The sequence below is a fragment of the Halichoerus grypus genome, chromosome 7 (genome assembly GCF_964656455.1).
Source record: "Halichoerus grypus chromosome 7, mHalGry1.hap1.1, whole genome shotgun sequence".
In the NCBI taxonomy this organism is placed as follows: domain Eukaryota; kingdom Metazoa; phylum Chordata; class Mammalia; order Carnivora; family Phocidae; genus Halichoerus; species Halichoerus grypus.
The window spans coordinates 102,093,184-102,112,482 of NC_135718.1; the positions used below are offsets into that span (position 1 = coordinate 102,093,184).

A 19,299-nucleotide genomic window follows, 5' to 3' on the forward strand; every position below is an offset into this window, starting at 1 on the left:
TAGGATAGACAAAGACAAGAAGATATGGTTAGATGTGTTCTGTGTGGAAAATAAAAATGCATTGATTTTCCTGGAAAGCAGGAGTCCTGTGCTTGGCACAGTGGGTATGTCAAGGAATTTGAATTTACTCTGAATGGCAGTGCAGTTTCGTTTTGGAGAATGAGGCAGGGTTGAGGAGCATTGATGGAAATGTATGCTTACATAACTCTTGCGTCAGTTACTCAAAGGATGAAAGGCTAGCATTATTTTATGGAGCATCACATTTTTCTTGGCCCAGGTACCTACCCCCAAACCCAGGATAATGTCTCTAGTTTCCCTGTTCGCAAACATTCTGGCCACATGTATCAAGGAAAAAAGAAAACTTTGTCAGGAAAAATATTGATGAGCATTATTATCTCTTGAGCAACAAGCAAATTACAATAATAAGGGTGTCCCCTGGTATCTCATGAGTTTCCAGGATTCTGCAAAAACATTTACAGTCCCTGGATGAGGGGGATTAATTTTCAACTTGGACTAATCTATGGGCTACTGCCCTGTTTTTGGACCAGGTTCCTGGTGGCACAATCTGTGTCTTCCTTTGGCTGGTGCAGCGGTACTGTCCGTGTGGCTTACACACATTGCTGTGCGGTTGGGTCATAGGAATGTTCCACTCATTGCTAGCAGGGTGGTGCAGCACTGAGAGAGGACTGACACACGTCAGTTTCTCAATAGGCGAACAGACATTTAACAAATTAGAAGTATACGGCATGATAAATGCAGTAACAGAGAATAAACATGGGATATCATTATGTGAGTATGAGAAGAGGAGTGGTCAAAACTAGGAATCTTTACTCCAGTGAAGCTCAGCTATTCTCAGCAGTATGGAATATTCTGTCAATCTGTCATGAAACCTCATTCTATTCTGATTATCTATTAGCCTGAGAAATATTATCACAATCTTTTGAAATGTTACAAAAAGCCAGTGAAGAATTATAATAAATATATATTTAGAAAATAAATTCAGTGCCATTATTACATATTTCGAAAGTGTATTTGGTGCCATTACTGACTTTTTCATACATTTTTCTTAATTCTCTTCTAATTTCTTATGCTCTCCTGTTTTTTTAAAAAATTACATCTCTTCTTACCTCATCAGAACAATGTATCTCCTGGTTTGGGTTTTTCATTGTTTTGAAGTGTATTGAAATGTTAATGTGCATGCATGTGTTTAAGCCATGAGGTTTGTATTAATAAAATCAAGTATATTGGCCTAGGCTAGTAAAATTTCACCTAATAGGATACTAGCAAAAAGCTATAAATTCATTCAAAATCAGTTTTTCAGGCATTAAAATAAGATTTTATATCACCCCTGTTTAATTTTTAACGTAATAGTATAGACATATTAATAGACATAAGAGTAGATATGTAGACACAGTAGTAAAATGGTATAAATATGACATAGTGGTAACATTTCATCATGTTGGAATTTTATTTATGCTGCATCGTTTACAGCCAACTGTGTATGAAGCAGTATCTGTATGTGCAGCCGTGTATATAACTATAAGTGTAAACACGAAAGGATTTTAACATAAACCTTGCCCTCAAAGAGCTTCCAATTTATTTGAAGAGGCAAGATGAACATAAATAAGAAATGGCATCCTATGTAGCCTAGGACAAAAGACATGGGAAATTTGAGAGCTCTTAAAAAAAGGTATATATGAAGTGCCTGGGTGGCACAGTTGTTAAGTGTCCAACTCTTGGTTTCAGCTCAGGTTGTGATCTCATGGTCATGTGATCGAGCCTCCGCGTCGGGCTCCATGCTCAGTGCGGAGTCTGCTTCAGATTCTCTCTTCCTCTCCCTCTGCCACTCCCACTAGTATGCTCTCTCTCTAAAATAAATAAATAAATAAATAAATATCTTTCGAAAAAATAGAAAAATGAAAAAAAAGACATAAATGACATGCTGTAATTAGAGTAGGCTTCATGGAGGAGGTGGCACTTGACCTTAATTTCAAGGCCATTAGCATGTGCCTTCTTGCAGGGAAGAAGACATTCCTAGCAAGTAGAAGCCATACAAACAGAGGCAGAGAGAGAAATACACATGACAGTCAACCTAAACCTTGTAAAGATTTCATGATCAAAAGCAGTGCCAATCCATTAAGCATCTTTTAGAGGTTTTTTTCTTTCCTACAGAATTTTTATTTGATTCTCAAATATATGTGACTATCAAATATCTTACTCAACATTTGGCTTTGTTTATCAGACATTTTCAAATTAATTCAACAAATATTTATAATATGGTATATAAATTTCAGTGACCAAGCTATGCTAGGCATTATAATATATAGAAATGAAGAACTCATTGTCTCAACCTTGAATATTTTGTTGCCTTGTTGGTGAGAAAATGTATGTATAAATAAGACACAAGGTAGTCATCAAACCAAGGCCACTCAAACATTCCCCAAGTTTTGAAACTCCCTACATATAAATCACCAAGTATATAAAGACTTTCCAGTCCTTTGCATATGCAGGAGCTATTCTTCTACACACCCAACCCTCCTCTCATACCCACTGTAGCTCCTTCCCACAACCAAGTTATACTGATGGTGCCCTGCCAGCTAGAAACCATCATTGGCCCCCTGTTGAACCCACATCTGTCATTCATTGATCCTTTTGTTTCCTTACAAGATCAATGAACACGTCCTGTAGCCATCATATAATTACCACCTCCCTCTACCTTGATTCAGCTGCCTTTTGCCACTCACAGTTCAGATATTTCCACCTCAGACAACACCCTTTCACACATTTAATACATCCTTTTGGGGGCCTATCTTATTTCTCCTCTTTCTTCTAATACTTGTCAAGTTACTGGAAGGAAAGAACACAAACTCTCTCATGTTCCCTTTCTCTTTGAACAAAGAATCCCTGGATGCCTCCCATACAAATAGTGCTAGTAACCATTTTTTATTGAAGAAAAGAAAGGTACTATGTTTAAAAAAGAAAAAAAAAATGATGTTGAATTAGTGACATCAGCTTCTAAAGCTTTTGAAAATATGCAGAAGTTTCTTTCTGAATCTCCATGAAAGAAAAACCTTCCTCTAAAATTTTACAATTGCTTCCTCCAAAATGTCTACTTAGTACAAGATCTTTAAAATATCAACTTATATCTTATTTATTTATAAATGTTGCAAAAACATTTTCTACTTTTTATTTTTCTTTTCAAATGTAACCTACTTGAACAATAGAATTGACTGAACATTCTGAATTCCAAATGAACAACCTTCATACAAATTTTGTAATGTAATGCATTTATAAGATGAGGATACCTCATATAATGTATAATTCAAAATGAATAGCATAAACAATACCTATTATATGAGTTGAAAGGAGAGAGACAGGAGAGTGACAAAGAGACAGTCATAAAACTTGGGAACACTTTTAGCACAGAAGGTAAAACTTGAACTTGACTGTAAATAATAAACTGATGTGGTAGGGAGAAGTTGAAAGGGTACCTCAAGTTGGGAAAAGACTGTTGACAAAGTTGTATTTGGTTGAAATGGAGACTTTTTACGGAAGAGCAAAATATACTGACCAATCAGGATTGGACTAATTTGTAGGTCTTTCATGTGACGAAAGTGACCGATGTCACATTAAGGAATTTCATGGATTCTCTTCCAGAAATAATGGAGAGCTATGAAAATTTGGAAGGACTGTCATGGATTTGACAGAGTAGTTTTAGAAATTTGCCCCTCCCGGGTGATGTTCAAGGAATTAGAAAGCAAAGAGATTAGATAGGAGGCCATTTATAACCTTGTGAGATGCCAGAGGCCCAGACTAACGTGGTAGGGATGTTAGACAACAGGAGCTCTGACTAATGCTTCCAGCAGAATGCACCATAGTCTTCAAGGGGGTGAAGGAAAACAAGACCTTAGAAGTGGTAGTGAGGTTTCAGATTGGGTGACTGGGAGAATGCAAAATACACCTAATGGCAGAAACAGGGAGGTCAGAAGAGGAAAAAAAAATGGATGGAGGGCGCCTGGCTGGCTCAGTCAGTAGACCATGTGATCTTTTTATCTTGGGACCATGAGTTCAAGCCCCACATTGGGCATAGAGCTTACTTTAAAAATAATTATAAATAAATAAATAAATAAATAAATAAATAGTAAGTAAATAAGAAAAATCGGATGGGTGAGAGGATATGGGGCCCAACTCTGTCAATAGAAAGTTAACGTGAGCCACAGAATGCCACTTTAAATTATCTAGCAGCCATATTCAAAACACTAAAAGTAAACAGATGAAATTGTATTTAGTAATATTTTATTTGCCTTAATATATTCCAAATATTATCATTTTTACATATAATCAATACAAAAATATTGATGAGATTATTTACATTCTTTTTCTCACACTAAGTCTTTGAAATCTGGTATGTATTTAATACTTAGAGCACATCCCAATTTAACTAGCCACATTTCAAGTGCTCAGTAGTGACTGTGGCTGGTGGCTACCATATTGGACAGGGTATTATTGGCCAGTTTACTCGAACTAACAAATATTATGTAGCAAATGTTTCAATTAAGCTGGTGTTAAGATTCACTGTATTTTGGAAATTATAATTCTGTTTATCCTTTCTCCTCCTCTATTCCTTTTGTTTATTTTAGCTACTTCATATTCAAGATTAACATCTTTAACAGAACATCATTCTTTCCCCAAAGCACCAAGAATCTTAGAAATATCCCTGATAGGTCATGATCCTGGAGTCCTGGGATCGAGTCCCGCATCGGGCTCCCTGCTCAGTGGGGGGTCTGCTTCTCCCTCTGACCCTCTTCCCTCTCGTGCTCTCTGTCTCTCATTCTCTCTCTCAAATAAATAAATAAAGTCTTTAAAAAAAAAAAAAAAGAAATATCCCTGATAGATTGTTTCATTGCTGTCTCTTAATTCTCCACTTGACTTACAACTTTAATTAAACAAGTCAGTCTGAATCTTCTTTTTCATCTCCCTTTCTCAGTCTTAAAACTCTTGATTATGAAATAACTTAGGAATATGTCCTCAAAAACCTTGGGTAAATGACCCTTAGTACTTTGGAAATGAAACTACATTTTTCATGTTCCCCTGTCTGCATATGTGTGTATTTCTCCAGCATTTAATGTCTGACATAAACTCGCTGGATTTTTGGTCTTCACTATATGCTAAAGAACGCAGTATGAAAGGGAGCCTACTTCTATAGAAAACACGCCAAGGACATTGTGTTCCATCTTTACAATGAAATGCAGATTTCCCATTAAAAGGCGAACCCATCATTTCAAAAGGTTGAATAGGATGGTGCATTAAAAAAATCCAGCTGCTTAAATTTAGGGCATTGAAAAACATCCAATAAAAAAAATGTTCCCTGGATTTCAAGCATTTTCATTTGATTATGTATTGGATAGCTTTTCATTCAATCTGTGATCTTGCCTCTTAGAATTCTGTCCTAAAATAGCTTGACAAGTGTTTCAAACAAGTTAGACTCAACTATGATACTTAATTAACTTAAACTATGTATTTTGTTACTAAGAATATCCTTGTGTTTGCTAATATATTATTGAATTTTGCACAAGAAATATTGGAATTTTCTTACAGTGCTTTGCTTTTTCATGTTTATTCTTAGGCTTCTCTCACTCCCATTTAGTTTCTTTTATGTGTTTTTGAGCTTCTTTGATGACATTGTCTGCCAGGACAGCCATTTGGTTCTCCAACCAATTTCCTTCAACTGATTTAGTCCTCTATTTCTCTCTGCCTCCCTATTCTGATGTGGTCTGCCCAACTTTTCTCTAATTAATTTGGGGCTAAGAAGTGGCAAAGCCAGTGATTCTCTGGGCAGTAACTCTCTCTGGGGCCTGCAGACAACATAGCCCCCACAAGCTGGCTAGGGTGCACATGTGTGTGCATGTGCACCCGCATACACACACGCGCACACACACAGAGTTCTGCTCCACTCTACTGAGCCTAGTGCTGTAGGGGCTATAGGAACAAAAAGGCTTATGTCAAACATGTCTGTACAGTGCATGCATTTTTTGACAGGAAATACAGTAATAGTAGTTTATTAAAAGTCATGGCTAAGTATCCATATTTCCCTCCTCTGGAGTCTAGTCCTGCTTTTTCTCAGGACCAGCACCAGAGATACAGGCTGGGACCATACACAGGGTACTGCTGAACAAGGACTGTGCTAAAATGCCCCTGGTAATAGATATTGACTAGGTTTCTAAGCTGAGTGTTTGATTCTCTCCTATTAGACTGATTGTTAGGCATTTATACATATGATAATATTGTCCCTGGGCCAATCCCTAATAGTAAATATTTCTAATAATTCTTTGGCATCCAGTACGTCTCACTAACACCAGTTTAGTCCCATTTGCAGACCTCCCTCCCCAATTTCCATTTTCTTCCTAAAGAATTGTTAATTTTAAAAGAGAATTTATTCTAGTTAATATCAGTCTACTTCTAATGGGTTCTTTTTTTCTCAAAGAGCTCAACAATGGAATCACTTTTTTCTGGACCCACATTTTATTCTAGACCCAAATGAAGGAAGTATTTTGCTGTGCTTTCTCCTGGTTTATAGGGGGGTATTTCATACCGGGGTCCTGTGCTTCCAGGCTCCTGCCACCACTGGCTATCAAAACTGCTTAGGCTGCAAATAAAATATGAAATGAAATCCATCTGGCATTTCTCATTGAATTAGGACCAGAACATTTTTGTTAAATATTAACAGATGGCTAAATTCTTAATATCAAACTAACATTTTAAAACATCTAAGGGGACCCACATGGGGAAGAAAGGATAGAGGACCATGTGTTCTCTCTATCACTGAGCCCTTCCTTCCTCCACACTTTTCCTCCCCTCATCCTTCCGACCCATGTGTTGAGAATCATTGGAGTCTCTTTTCTCAGATAGCTTTTATTTATTGATAGCTGGTATTAAAATAGTGTGTGATGGTATCAAAATATTGTAATCAATTGTTGGCCAACTCAGGTGATGTGTTGCCATTGGCAGGCTTCAAGGTCTTTTATTAAAGCCAATTTCTCTCCCTCTCTTTCTCTCTCAATAGGAAAAAGAAAAGAAGTATATGCTCCCTTTGGACAACCTGAAAGTTCGAGATGTGGAAAAGAGCTTTATGTCTAGCAAGCACATCTTTGCACTTTTTAATACAGAACAAAGGTAAGAAAATGGAGCAGCTTCTGTCTTCAGATATTTTTTACTTGAATTTCTGTGTGATCTAGAGATCATATTTACAAGAGTTCCTTTGGTCCCAACTTGAAATTTGTTAACTCTATAGTTTTCCTTTCATTTAGCTTGTATGTTTAGCTTTCACCATAGGTTATGGGTTCAAAAGATTAAAACTTAGAGTAAGAAGGATCTTCAAATATTTATTAATTATTCCCTGCTCTTTCAGCAGGCATCCAAATCATGCTGCTTTCATTCTTAAAGTACATTTTATTATTTTAAAGTCTTCCTTGTCCTGAATTTATTTATGTACATACTTACAAATTACTGTCATAATTTCTAATAGTACCTATCCAGCATGGGTGAATATTACCCAAGACCTTCTTATTTATATTAAGATGGCATTTTTGCATTGGTGAATAGAATTATTCACTTAATGCGAATACAAATATGTAGTACTTCACAGTTTTTCAAAGCATTATACTCAGTCATTTTTTAATCAGTTTCCCATGAGGTCGAAAGATAGAGTAGCTTGGTGACCATTTTATAAATTAGAACTGTAGCTCAGAGAGGTTAACTGACTTTCTTCAGATCCTAAAATTAGTACATGAGAAAGCTTCAAACTGAGTCAGGACTTCTGGGTGTAAGTCCTTCCTTTTCCTTCCACTTGTGTTTCTTGTCTGGTTTTGTTGCTGTTGCTTGTTTGTTTTCCTGCCCCTCACCTACAACATCAAACTTAATTTGGGGCTGATTATCATGGAGTGCCATGGTTACTTACTGAAGTCAAGCAGTAAAATTAAATAAACGAATGGAGAGGTGATAGAACATGGCATAGAGATATGTCAGAGGGTTACAATGAGGTGAGGATAACAAGGAGATCTTTTCCAAATGGAAATGTTCTAGGAAGAAGCTAATTAATTTCTGTGAGTCAGTTATTAAGAGACTGAGTCATTAGGTGGCAGGGTCTAATTTTAACCCATCTCTTTGGCCTTTTATCTTTATTTAGCAATGAATGAAGTTCCTTGATTAGGTTCAATGACCGGCCCAGGGTCAATCACACAGTAAATTAAAATAGCAAAAGAAGGCTTCTTCCTACATTCCCAGTCAGTCGCTCAGAGTGACTCATTATACAGAAATACTTAGAAAAACCACAAGAACAAATCATTTAAAGAATCAAGGGGAAAGAAAATTAAATGTAATTCCCCTACTGAACACTGAGATGGGAGTTTTTAAAGACTTAGTATTGTTTGAGAGTAGCTTATGAAAAAAAAACACTGTGATGATAAAGAATAAAAAGATTTCCTGGAGAGAGCAGTAGTGTGTCCTCGTACTAGGGCCAAACTTAGTACTGTTTACATACTTTCCTCAAAGCAGTGGGTAATTGGGAGGTCCCAAAGGAACCTTCACAGATGTGCTCAGCCTTCCTGCCTGAATGCAGAGTTGGAAGTGTGACTACTACATAAGACGTCGATTTGAGTTCTTGGTCAACCTGGAAAGTTCGGGTTATAAGAGGGCTTGGTCCAAAATTTAAAAAAATCAGACAGTGGTAGAGTATCTTTTTAGATGAAATACAACTGTGGGTGTTTAAGAGAGCAAAAGGCACCAAAATAAGATAACTCTGACTTCTAAAATTCTAGGTAGGTAGTCTGGAATCCTAGAGTTCTCAGAAGGTAGTGAACTCTTCAAGCACTTCTCAGAGACCTCTGTGAGTACAAGGATGTCCCATCTATAGGCATATTTGCCGTTGTCTTCTCCTCTGAAATCTTGATTATTTTCAGTTATTTTTGTACTGGTTAGAACCTCCAGTACAATGTTGAATACGACTGGGCATCCTTATTTTGTTTTTAATCTTAAGGAGACTTATTTCATTATTTTATAATTAAGTACTTTCTGATAGGTAACTGATATCAGGTAAAGAAGACCCCTTGTGTTTCTAGTTGCTAAGGTTTCTATTTCTATTTGAATCATGAGTGAATGTTGAATTTTATTAAGTGCTTTTTCTGTCCCTACAGAAATTGTATAATTTTCTTCTTTAATCTGTTCATGTAGTGAAATAGATTAATAGACCTTATAATGTTAAACCATCCTGATCTCTTGGGATTAAACTAAGTCATTTTACAGTATTATTTATTATGCATCCCTGGCTTTTTTGCTAAGAATTTGCTTAGACTTTTGCATCTGTGGTTATAAGTGAGATTGGCCCATAAATGTCCTTTTTTTGTGCTGACCCTACCTGGTTTTCATATATTTCTGTTAGCTTTATAATTGAAGTGGGAATAAGTCCTTATTATTCTTTGGAACACTTTGTTTAAGATAGGGATTAACTGTTAATTGATTATTTGATACAACTCACCCATAAAATCAGCTGGCCCTGGTGGGCAGTTTTGCTAAGTAAACTTTTAGCTAGTGATTTAATGTATTTAATAATTATAGGTTTGTTAGGTTTTCTATTTTTATCATGGGTCATTTTGGATAAATTATATTTTTCTAGGAAATTGTCCATTCTATTCATTTTTAAGTATATTAGTATCAAGTATTTTTTAATGTTCTATTTTTTCAAATTCCTGCTGTATCTGAAATTTGACTCCTTTTTATTTCTAATATTAAACCTTATCTTTTTAAACATAATTATTCTTGTCAGACTTTTATCTATTTTCAAAGAAACAGCTTTTGACTTTTTTTATTCTTTTTTTGTTTATATTTTTTTCTATTTCAATAATCTCTGATCTTTTCTTCAATATTTTCTTCCTTGTATTTTCTTTTTATTTATTTTGTAGGTCTTTTTTCCTAACTTCTTAATTTAGATGTGTATCTCATCAATTTTTGTCCTTTCTTTTTCTTATATATGCATATAAATTTATAGATTTCCCTCTAGGTAGTCTTGAAATATAATATGTTTTGTTATCATTAAGTTCTGTTTTCTTCATCTTCTATTTCTATAATCTTCATTATGATTTCTTCTATGAGTCATTTAGAATTATGTTTTACATTTTTTGGTGCATGGACTTTTATTGGTTTGTTGTTGATTTCTAACTTAATGGTATTGTGGTCAAAGAATACAGTCTAGATATGGTGAATTTTCATAAGTATTCCATGTGTGCTTGAGAAGAATGTATTGATTTGGGAGTGTGGGGTTCCATGAGAGTCCATTGGATTATGCTGGTTCATTGTATTACTCAGTCTCTATAATTATTATCTTTTTTCATATTACTTAATTCAAACACTCAGTGAGTTTATATTAGGCAGCCATATGTGCCAGGCACTGCTCTATATACTTAAAATACATTTGTGAATAAAATAGACAAAAAAGATGATACATTTTAGATTATGTTCCAGAGAGGGGTTTTGGCAAGGAGACAGATAAAAGCCATAAAGAATCTCACTTCATCAGAGGGGTATTAAAAACCTCACTTTGTGATTATGAGCTTGATTATTGTTATTTGCTTTATGTATTTTGAGGCCAGTCTATGTTATTAGATTCTTGCAAGTTTAGAATTGCTTTATCTTCCTGAAGATAGAAATATATATATAATTTTGTGGCAACCCTCTTTATTCCTAACAGTGCTCTTTGCCTTAAAATTTATTTTGTCTGCTCTTAATATAACTCTATTACCTTTCTTTTAGTTAATATTTGCTTGGCTTATCCTTTTTACCTTTTTTGCTATCAACCATTTTTTTAAAAAAAGACTATTTGAGAGAGAGAGTGTGGGTGGGGGTGCAGAGGGAGAGAGAGAATCTCAAGCAGACTCCCCGCTGAGTGCGGAGCCTGACGTGGGGCTGGATTTCACGACCCTGAGATCACAACTTGAGCCAAAACCAGGAGTCTGACACTCAACCAACTGAGCCACTGAGGCGCCCCAACCATTTTGTATTTTTATTAAGTGTTTCTCTTATACTGCATGCATCTGGATTTATTTGTTTTTAATCTAATGTGAATCCTTTTTCTTTTAGCTAGTGAGTTTAGTCCATTTATATCTTTATAACTGATTTATTGAGTTTATTTGAACACCTATTTTAGTCTTTCTCTTATCCTGCCTTTTCTATACTTGTTTTCTACCCTCCCCACTTCTTTCCTGACTTTTTAAAATTCAAGTTAATTTGTTTTTCTCCTTATATACTTTAGTAGTTATATACTTTATTTTTATTCTTTTAGAAGTTATATACCTTATTTTTATTCTTTTTAATTACTCATTTTTGACTTTAAGTTTGAAGTTAGTCTTTCTACTCTTTTTCCAAAATGACCTTGAAACACTTTAACTCCACTAACTTTCCTGATTTCCATACTGTTGTTACCAGTATTTGAGTTCCATCTTACTTTCTTACCACCTTTTTCAAATTGGCTCACATAAGCAATGTTTGTTTAGATTTATTAACAAGATTGTCAATTTCTTTGTTCACTTTCCTCTTGTATCCCAGTGTTTAATATTGGTTCATTCTCCTTCACACTAAAGTATACCTTTTAGAAATCCTTTCAGTGGGCAGTACTTGGTTGTAACTCTCAGTTTGGTGTTTGTTTTCCTGAAAATGTTTTTATTTTGCTCTCATTTTTGAATAATACTTCAGTTGGATATTAAATTATATATTGATGGTTCTTTTATCTCATAAGTTTGAAGTCATTATTCTCCCATATTCTGGCTTCAACTTTTAAGAAATCATCTAATTGTTGCTTCTTTTTAAAGTTAATCTATATTTTCTCACTGGGTGATTTCAATATCTCTTTTGCTTTTGGTATACTGAAGCTTCAATATGATGTGTTTATGTGTGTTTTGCTTTATATCTCCTGCTTGGGATTCATTGTGTTTCCCAAACCTGAGGATTTATCATTATCATAAAGAGTGAAAAACTGTATATTATTATCTCTTTGACTTTTGTCTCTTCTCTGTTTTTGTTTTTGTTTTTGTTTTTTTTGCTTTTCCCAGAATACCTATTAGACACATATTATACCACTTTATCCTGTTCTATGTTTTTTTTTTTTTTTTAAAGATTTTATTTATTTATTTGAGAGAGAGAGAATGAGAGACAGCACGAGAGGGAGGAGGGTCAGAGGGAGAAGCAGACTCCCTGCCGAGCAGGGAGCCTGATGCGGGACTCGATCCTGGGACTCCAGGATCATGACCTGAGCCGAAGGCAGTCACCCAACCAACTGAGCCACCCAGGCGCCCCTGTTCTTTCTATGTTTAACTCTCTTATACATATATGTCTCTTTGTGCCTCATTTTGGGTCATTTCTTTAGTGCTATCTTCCAGTTTGCTGGTACCCTCTTCATCTGTGACCAGGGCAAAACGAACTTGCCTGTCATCTTTCTTTGTTAGTGAACAGGTTTTTTTTTTTTTTTTTTTTCTCAATCCATGCTTTTTCCGAGGATGTGGCCATTGGAGAGTGCTGGCTGTCACATAAATCCCAAGATTCTTGTTTCCTATTCTTTTGGGCTACTACAACTCAAGCCTTTTGGTTACTGAAACTGACACCATTCAGTGTCAAAAATGACAGTCTTTGCTTGTTTGTTTACTCTTAAGGATCTGTTTCATTTCAGAGAGAGGTTAGGCATTTAAAATAATGTTTTCCAGCAACTCTAGACTTCTTGTAGGAAAGAGTTTTTAAATTTTTTATTCTGCCCTTTTGGTTAAAATGAAATGGCCTTTCATTAGCATTACATTGTTGAAACACAAAACTATGTTCCTGACTTCCTCCAGAAGTGAAGATTTTGATAAAAGTGTACTAGAAGGATAGCCTGGGAGTTCTCAGTGTTTACAGACATTAATGTTTGGGGCACCTGGCTGGCTCAATTGGTAGAACATATGACTCTTGATCTCAGGGTTGTGAGCTTGAACCCCACTTTGGGTGTAGAGATTACTTTAAAAGTAACAGAATCTTTAAAACAAACAAACAAAAACAAACATAATGTTTTACAAACCAATTAGAGAAAAGCAGCTATCATTTTCCTGTTCTCCTATTTATTCTCTCAGTAAAAAATATTTATTCTTTATTTACTCCAAAGTATTTATTAGGCATTTCTGCATTATCAGTATGCATGTCGGTGTTGGTACTCTAAATGAAATACAAGATGGATCTTATTTTGCATGACACTTGTAATCACCAGTGAGTGCCATACAGGATTCATTTTTCACTAATCTTATGACAGAAAATTTAAGAATCAATGAAGAGGTTTAAAAAGAAAGGAAAAAAGGTCATCTAATTGAGAGACTATTATACACGAAACAAATGGGTTATAGCGTGTAAGGTAACATTTAACCGGATCTGTGGTAGTGTATTCCATTCTAGTACTTACGTCCCACAAGCAGTCGTTAGCAGCATGGAAGGTGACTCCTGTTGGGTCTTAGCATGAATTGATGGAGAGGAGATTGAAAGGAACATCCCAAAGACGAAATAGTATTAGTCAAAGCAAATGGGTGGGAAATGTTGCTTAATCTGTTGCCAGCCTGTTCTGGATGAGAAGAAGCCAATTTCAAAGGCAAAATGAGCCCTAGTTAAAAAAAATAATAAAAACATTCTTTTTTTTCTTCCTGGGGTTTATTGAACTGGACTTACCCATACAATTTATGTATTTTACTAGTCTATGTAGAGGGAAAACCCTGCATCTCTCAAAAGCCCATATGCTTAGCATAATTCTATCAGGTATACTTAAATGATATTCTGTTCACCACTTACGTTCTTTTTTTTAATTTTATTATGTTATGTTAATCACCATACATTACATCATTAGTTTTTGATGTAGTGTTCCATGATTCATTGTTTGCATATAACACCCAGTACTCCATTCAGTACGTGCCCTCTTTAATGTCCATCACCAGGCTAACCCATACCCCCACCCCACTCCCCTCTAGAACCCTCAGTTTGTTTCTCAGAGTCCATAGTCTGTCATGGTTCGTCTTCCCCTCCGATTTCCCCCCCTTCATTTTTCCCTTCCTACTATCTTCTTATTTTTTTAAAACATATAATGTATTATTTGTTTCAGAGGTACAGGTCTGTGATTCATCAGTCTTACACAATTCACAGCGCTCACCGTAGCACATACCCTCCCAAATGTCTATCACCCAGCCCCCCATCCCTCCCACCCCCCACCACTCCAGCAACCCTCACTTTGTTTCCTGAGATTAAGAATTCCTCATATCAGTGAGATCATATGATACATGTCTTTCTCTGATTGATTTATTTCGCTCAGCATAATACCCTCCAGTTCCATCCACGTCGTTGCAAATGGCAAGATTTCATTCCTTTTGATGGCTGCATAATATTCCATTTTATATATATATACCACTTACGTTGATTCTAAGGCTACATTCCTAATTTTTTCTTTCTTCTGAGACAAGATCTTATAAGAAAAGTTCTTTTCTTGCCTTTAGTAATTTATCCATTTCAGAAGAGATGTAGAAGAGAGTTTGTAAATCCTTCTATTGATTTGTATGCTTCATCCCTGTCTTCCACTGCAGTGTTTTGGATCAAAATATTTAGCCATTCAGCAGACCCATGGGAAATGCATTGGGTTGGGGCTAAGAGTTCCTGTGTGAACACTGGGGTTGTCACCAATGTAATTGTAAAATGTCATGGCTTTCTAGAGTTCTCTGAGACCTTAGGGATAATCTTGTCTGTCCTCCTCATCTCACAGGTTAAAGAGTTGACACCTATAACAGTTAAATGCCTTCCCTGTGTCACAAAAGCAGGTTAATGACAGACAAAACTGGAACCCAGGCCAGATGTCTCCTGACCCAGGGCCCTTTCTGATGCCACAGTTTTGATATTGACCATGGAACAGGCATTCCACCTAATATTTTAATTGGAATTGTTCCCCAAAGAGCAGCGAGGAAAAGATTTTTAACTTCTTGTGGAGGTATTTCAGTTTGTTCTTAGGTCTTACCAACTTCCGTGGAATGCTTTCAGTCTCCTTGCAAAGAACTGACCAGTACCCTTGCTACAGTTCTTTAAAAACTTTATTAGTCATTGCCACTTGTACCACAGCATTATTCCTAAGAGCTCATACAGTTGCTATTTCAACTTTCCACTATAAAGTTTAAAAGTTATTCTGTAATCCCCAATCATCAGGTGTGTGAGAATTGATACATTTAACATCCTTCTTTAAAAAGCCTTCAGTGTCCTGGTGAATTAATATGATCTTTATGAGTCTGGTGACCAGATTTTTGAGCCATTCTAAACAGTGTTTTAGTGCTAAGATTTTTATAAATGGAAGGAATTGTTACTAGTTGCAGTGACTTAAGCGCTTGAGGAGAGTGAATTTCACACCTAGACTGATTTAACCTACAAAAACTCCAGGTAAGAGTATGCATCCCTCAGCTCTTCTCTGGGGCTTTCAAAGAACATATCCTAGATACCTGGGGAGACTGATAAATTGCAATAGTTTGTTCTCACATTTGTTGCATCACCAAATCATTTTGAAATCTAAGTTAAAAGATTCCTAAACTTCTTTGTGGCAGGACCTGGACTAAGATTGGAATGTTCCCCCCAGGTTTTTGTTCCATTTGATTTTGTTAGAAATGCCATGTTTTCTCTGGTAGAAGCATGTCTAGATAATGGCTTCACTGTGCTGGTCTTTGCTCTCCCCAGGCAGGCCTTCGCTTTTAAGGTCATGCTAAGGCCCATTTGGTCCAAGGTATGTCAGTTCTGGTAACCAGCAGAGATCTGTGTCTGTCCAGGGGGTTTGTAGGGCAGCCACATGGTATTTTCTGAGTACCCCTGGGGGTTGTCCAGCTCTGTTTTCTTTTAAAATAAGGCATTTTTTTTTTTCCTTGGTGCTGCTTTGTAGCTTCAATTCAGGATATGGTTTATCAACATTGCCAAGTGTTTCAATTCACCTCCTCCCCCCTATTCCTAAAGAAAGTGATTTGAGGATGTTTCACTACTCCACTTAGTCCCCAGCACATTGCCGACACTCAATAAATGTCAAATAATGGCACGTTATAGCTCGTGTATGCACTTTAGGCATTCTGAAAAGAATAGCTCTTTATTCTCATTGTTGAGTGGTATATTTTTCCACTTGTTAGCTGGAAAGGAATTGGAGTCAGGTTTTCCATTTATATGCCTTTATGGCTATGTTTCTATATTAAGATGCGCTTGGAGTTTAAGTTGTTTGAAAAAGTGCATAATTAAATATGCTGGGCAAAAGGTGGTATACAATGCCCTGTCTAAAAGGTCATGTCTCACTCGGATGTGGTGTAGTGTCAAATCTATATTAAAAGGGAAGCAATTACTCTTCCATAAATAGGGATGGCAGAGGCTCAAATTTATTGGAAACTCAGTAGAGTAAAAACATGTAGTGTTTTATAATCGGAAATGAAATATTGCGTAAGGAATACAATGCAATGAAGCCTGTGTTTGGGACATAAACATGATACCTGGAGAAGTTATTTTATTTCATTTTACCCCAGAGTTGTCAAAAGAATGTTTCAGACATTTCTTCTTGCCTCATAGAATACTAAGTGATAATTGTTTCTCTTTTGAATACTCTGATTCAAGAAAATTTTTCTTTGTCAGATGAAGATTCAGTTAGTAACCAGTCTTCCAGTCCAAGCTGAGTAATGAAATGTGTGTTACCCTACATTTCCCCGTGGAGTGTGGATGGGTCATCTTTGTGTGTAGGGGTGTTTGTAATACTCTCTAGCTACAAGTACCTGGTAGATTAAAAAAAAATCAATTTGACAGTAAAAAATCTTTGTCACTTTCAACTGTCTTATCCAGTTTATTGTATCCTCCCTGTAACTTCAGGTATGATATAAATGTTTGGTTTTCCCCATACTCTATTCTTAGTATCAAAAAAATGCCACTAGTATGAGACTAACTGAAGTCTGCTGCATTGTCTTGAGGAGCACGTAAGCAAACTGGTTTTAATCAGGTGTCAGTGGTATTGCTATGAGAACACTTAATGTGTTTAAGTAATGGAATGTGCTAAGTCAACATTTTAACACCTTGTACTGCTTTCTAGTTTTAACACACATGAATTAATTTAAATATAATCATGTGACCGATATTTGTCTCCACTGCTGGACTACTTTCTATGAGGGGGTGGTGGTGTTTGTCTTATTCGTTGCCTTATCCCCAGGGCCTAACAGGGTGCCTGGTAATTGTGGGAGCTCAGTAACATGAGGGAATGAATAAATGTATGGATATTAAACGTTTCTTCCCTGTTATATAGAGAAGATATATAAGTAACGCCCATTGCCAATAAAAAGCATTCTGTAGGCAAGCTCTAGAAGCCTACGGCCTCAGGTCTGGGTGGGCTGAAAATGGAAATATAAATGAAAACGCTTAGAGGAAATGAACACAAAAAGGAATCTTTCATTTAAAAAGTAAGAACCTGAGAATTTTCAGTTCTATACAAACTGTATACATAAGTTTTATTTGAATTTAGTTGAACAGAATTCCATGTCATTCATTGTCCTGTAAGAAAAAAATACAGAGAATAGATGTTTTATTGTAAATTGTCTCTGTTCTCATATTACCTTTATTATTCAAAAATATTTTGTAGATATCTCCATTCAGCTTTCTAAATCTTCACTTCTTTAGCTCAAGCAAAGTATTAACAAATTTCAGGTTTTCTGTTATATATAGAACTTTTGAAAGTAAGGGAGGTAGAGAGCCAGAAGACCGGACTTTAGTTTTCTGTTGCTGAGTTTTTGGTCCTTCTTGGTTCTGCTAGAACTATTAGGCTCACATGGGTCAGACAGAGATTTGAGGACTTTTGCAGAGTTACTGATTGCAAAGTTCACAATATGACAGTAATGTTTATTTCCCACTATAAATCTAAAAAGATAAACCCTGTGCTTTCCTTGTCAAGGATTTGGATAGAAATACATGTTTAGCAAGTCAGTAAAAGGACACTTTATATCTTGAAAGCTGTTAAATACAAATCTTTTTTTTTTTTTTGTCTGCTCTCTTCCTTCGTTCCAGTCTCTCACTGCAAAGATATTTGTTGTCATGTGGTTCTGATCCTGCATATTACAATAGTTTCCCAGCTCTCGCTACTCTATCTTTCCCCTTGTTGAGTGTCTCTCTGGTTGTGAAATAGCATCATTAGGAAACCCTAGGTACACCAGAGAGGAGGGGTGAAAATGTTTTCAAAGAGGGCGTCTGGGGAGAGATGGATTAGAGAGCTAAAATTGTCTGCCCATTTGAATTGATTCACCAGCTACACCAAGGCAAAAATCAAATATGATTTGGCAATATTTTTGTGAACTAAGTCTATGACAATTGATTTCACAGCTAAGATAAATTCTCATGAAAGCCAACATAATTGCTTGGGTATGAAATGTCTGTGGCTTGAAGCAATCAATTTAAATTCTTCTCTTATTGGTTTTCAAATTAAACTCTGAAGTGAAATAGGAGTATGATGCCCTACTTGGATGACTGTTTCTGCCTTTTCTAAGGGAGAAAAATAGCAAGTTGGTGCTTTTTAGCTTTTTCAAATGTCACTAAAAGGCTTTAGAGAAATTCTTCATGCTTAAAACACCTGTGTGTAATCCATATCCATTTTTTCTAGGGGAATTAGACTTTGTGCTCCCTTTGAGTATTTCAAACAAAGGGACTGATAGGATAGAATCAGCAACTTCAGTTCGATTCCTTTCTTCCCAAGGATTTAAAGTGGGGTTGGACTTTAAGCCATTAGTAGCACCAGCAGGGATTTTGGTCAGTGTTTGAGGCATTCATGTTCTGGAGGTTTGTGTCCAAGGGCAGTCTTGATGAATGAGCCCAATACGGCTGTGTAAAGTTCAAGAACAAAAAGAAATTTTGTTCTTCACAGCAAGTTTACTTTTCTTCTAGGATTTCAGAACGAATACATTGCCCGCTCCCCACCTACTTCCTGGAACGACTATTTGCTGATGGGCCATCCCCTCCCCCCACTGCCCCTTCAGACAAACACTGTGGCTTGGGACAGCCTCCATTTGGGGACCATAAAAGGGCCCCCGCTGTGTTCATTAATGATAGGGAACAATCACTGGTTGCCAACATGCTGCAGAAAAATAAATGCTCTGTTCTACCATGCAGTCTTTAAATGAGACGCTGTAGTGGTTAAGTTGCAAGAGAAAGTCTGATGGGTCATCCTTAAAAGAGACTAGTACAGATGATCCAAAATTTTTAAACATGTGCTTG

The 19,299-nt window shown here is 36.2% G+C and overlaps 1 protein-coding gene across 7 annotated transcripts in view; it reads left to right on the forward strand.

Annotated features, from left to right (window-relative positions):
• DNM3 (dynamin 3) overlaps window positions 1-19,299 on the forward strand; it is a 539,814-nt gene that overhangs the window by 379,593 nt on the left and 140,922 nt on the right. For all 7 annotated transcript variants that reach the window (XM_078077964.1, XM_078077966.1, XM_078077967.1 and 4 more), the window contains one exon: window positions 7,064-7,173. In XM_078077964.1, the coding sequence (XP_077934090.1) occupies window positions 7,064-7,173 (110 nt within the window). The remainder of the gene's footprint in view (window positions 1-7,063; window positions 7,174-19,299) is intronic.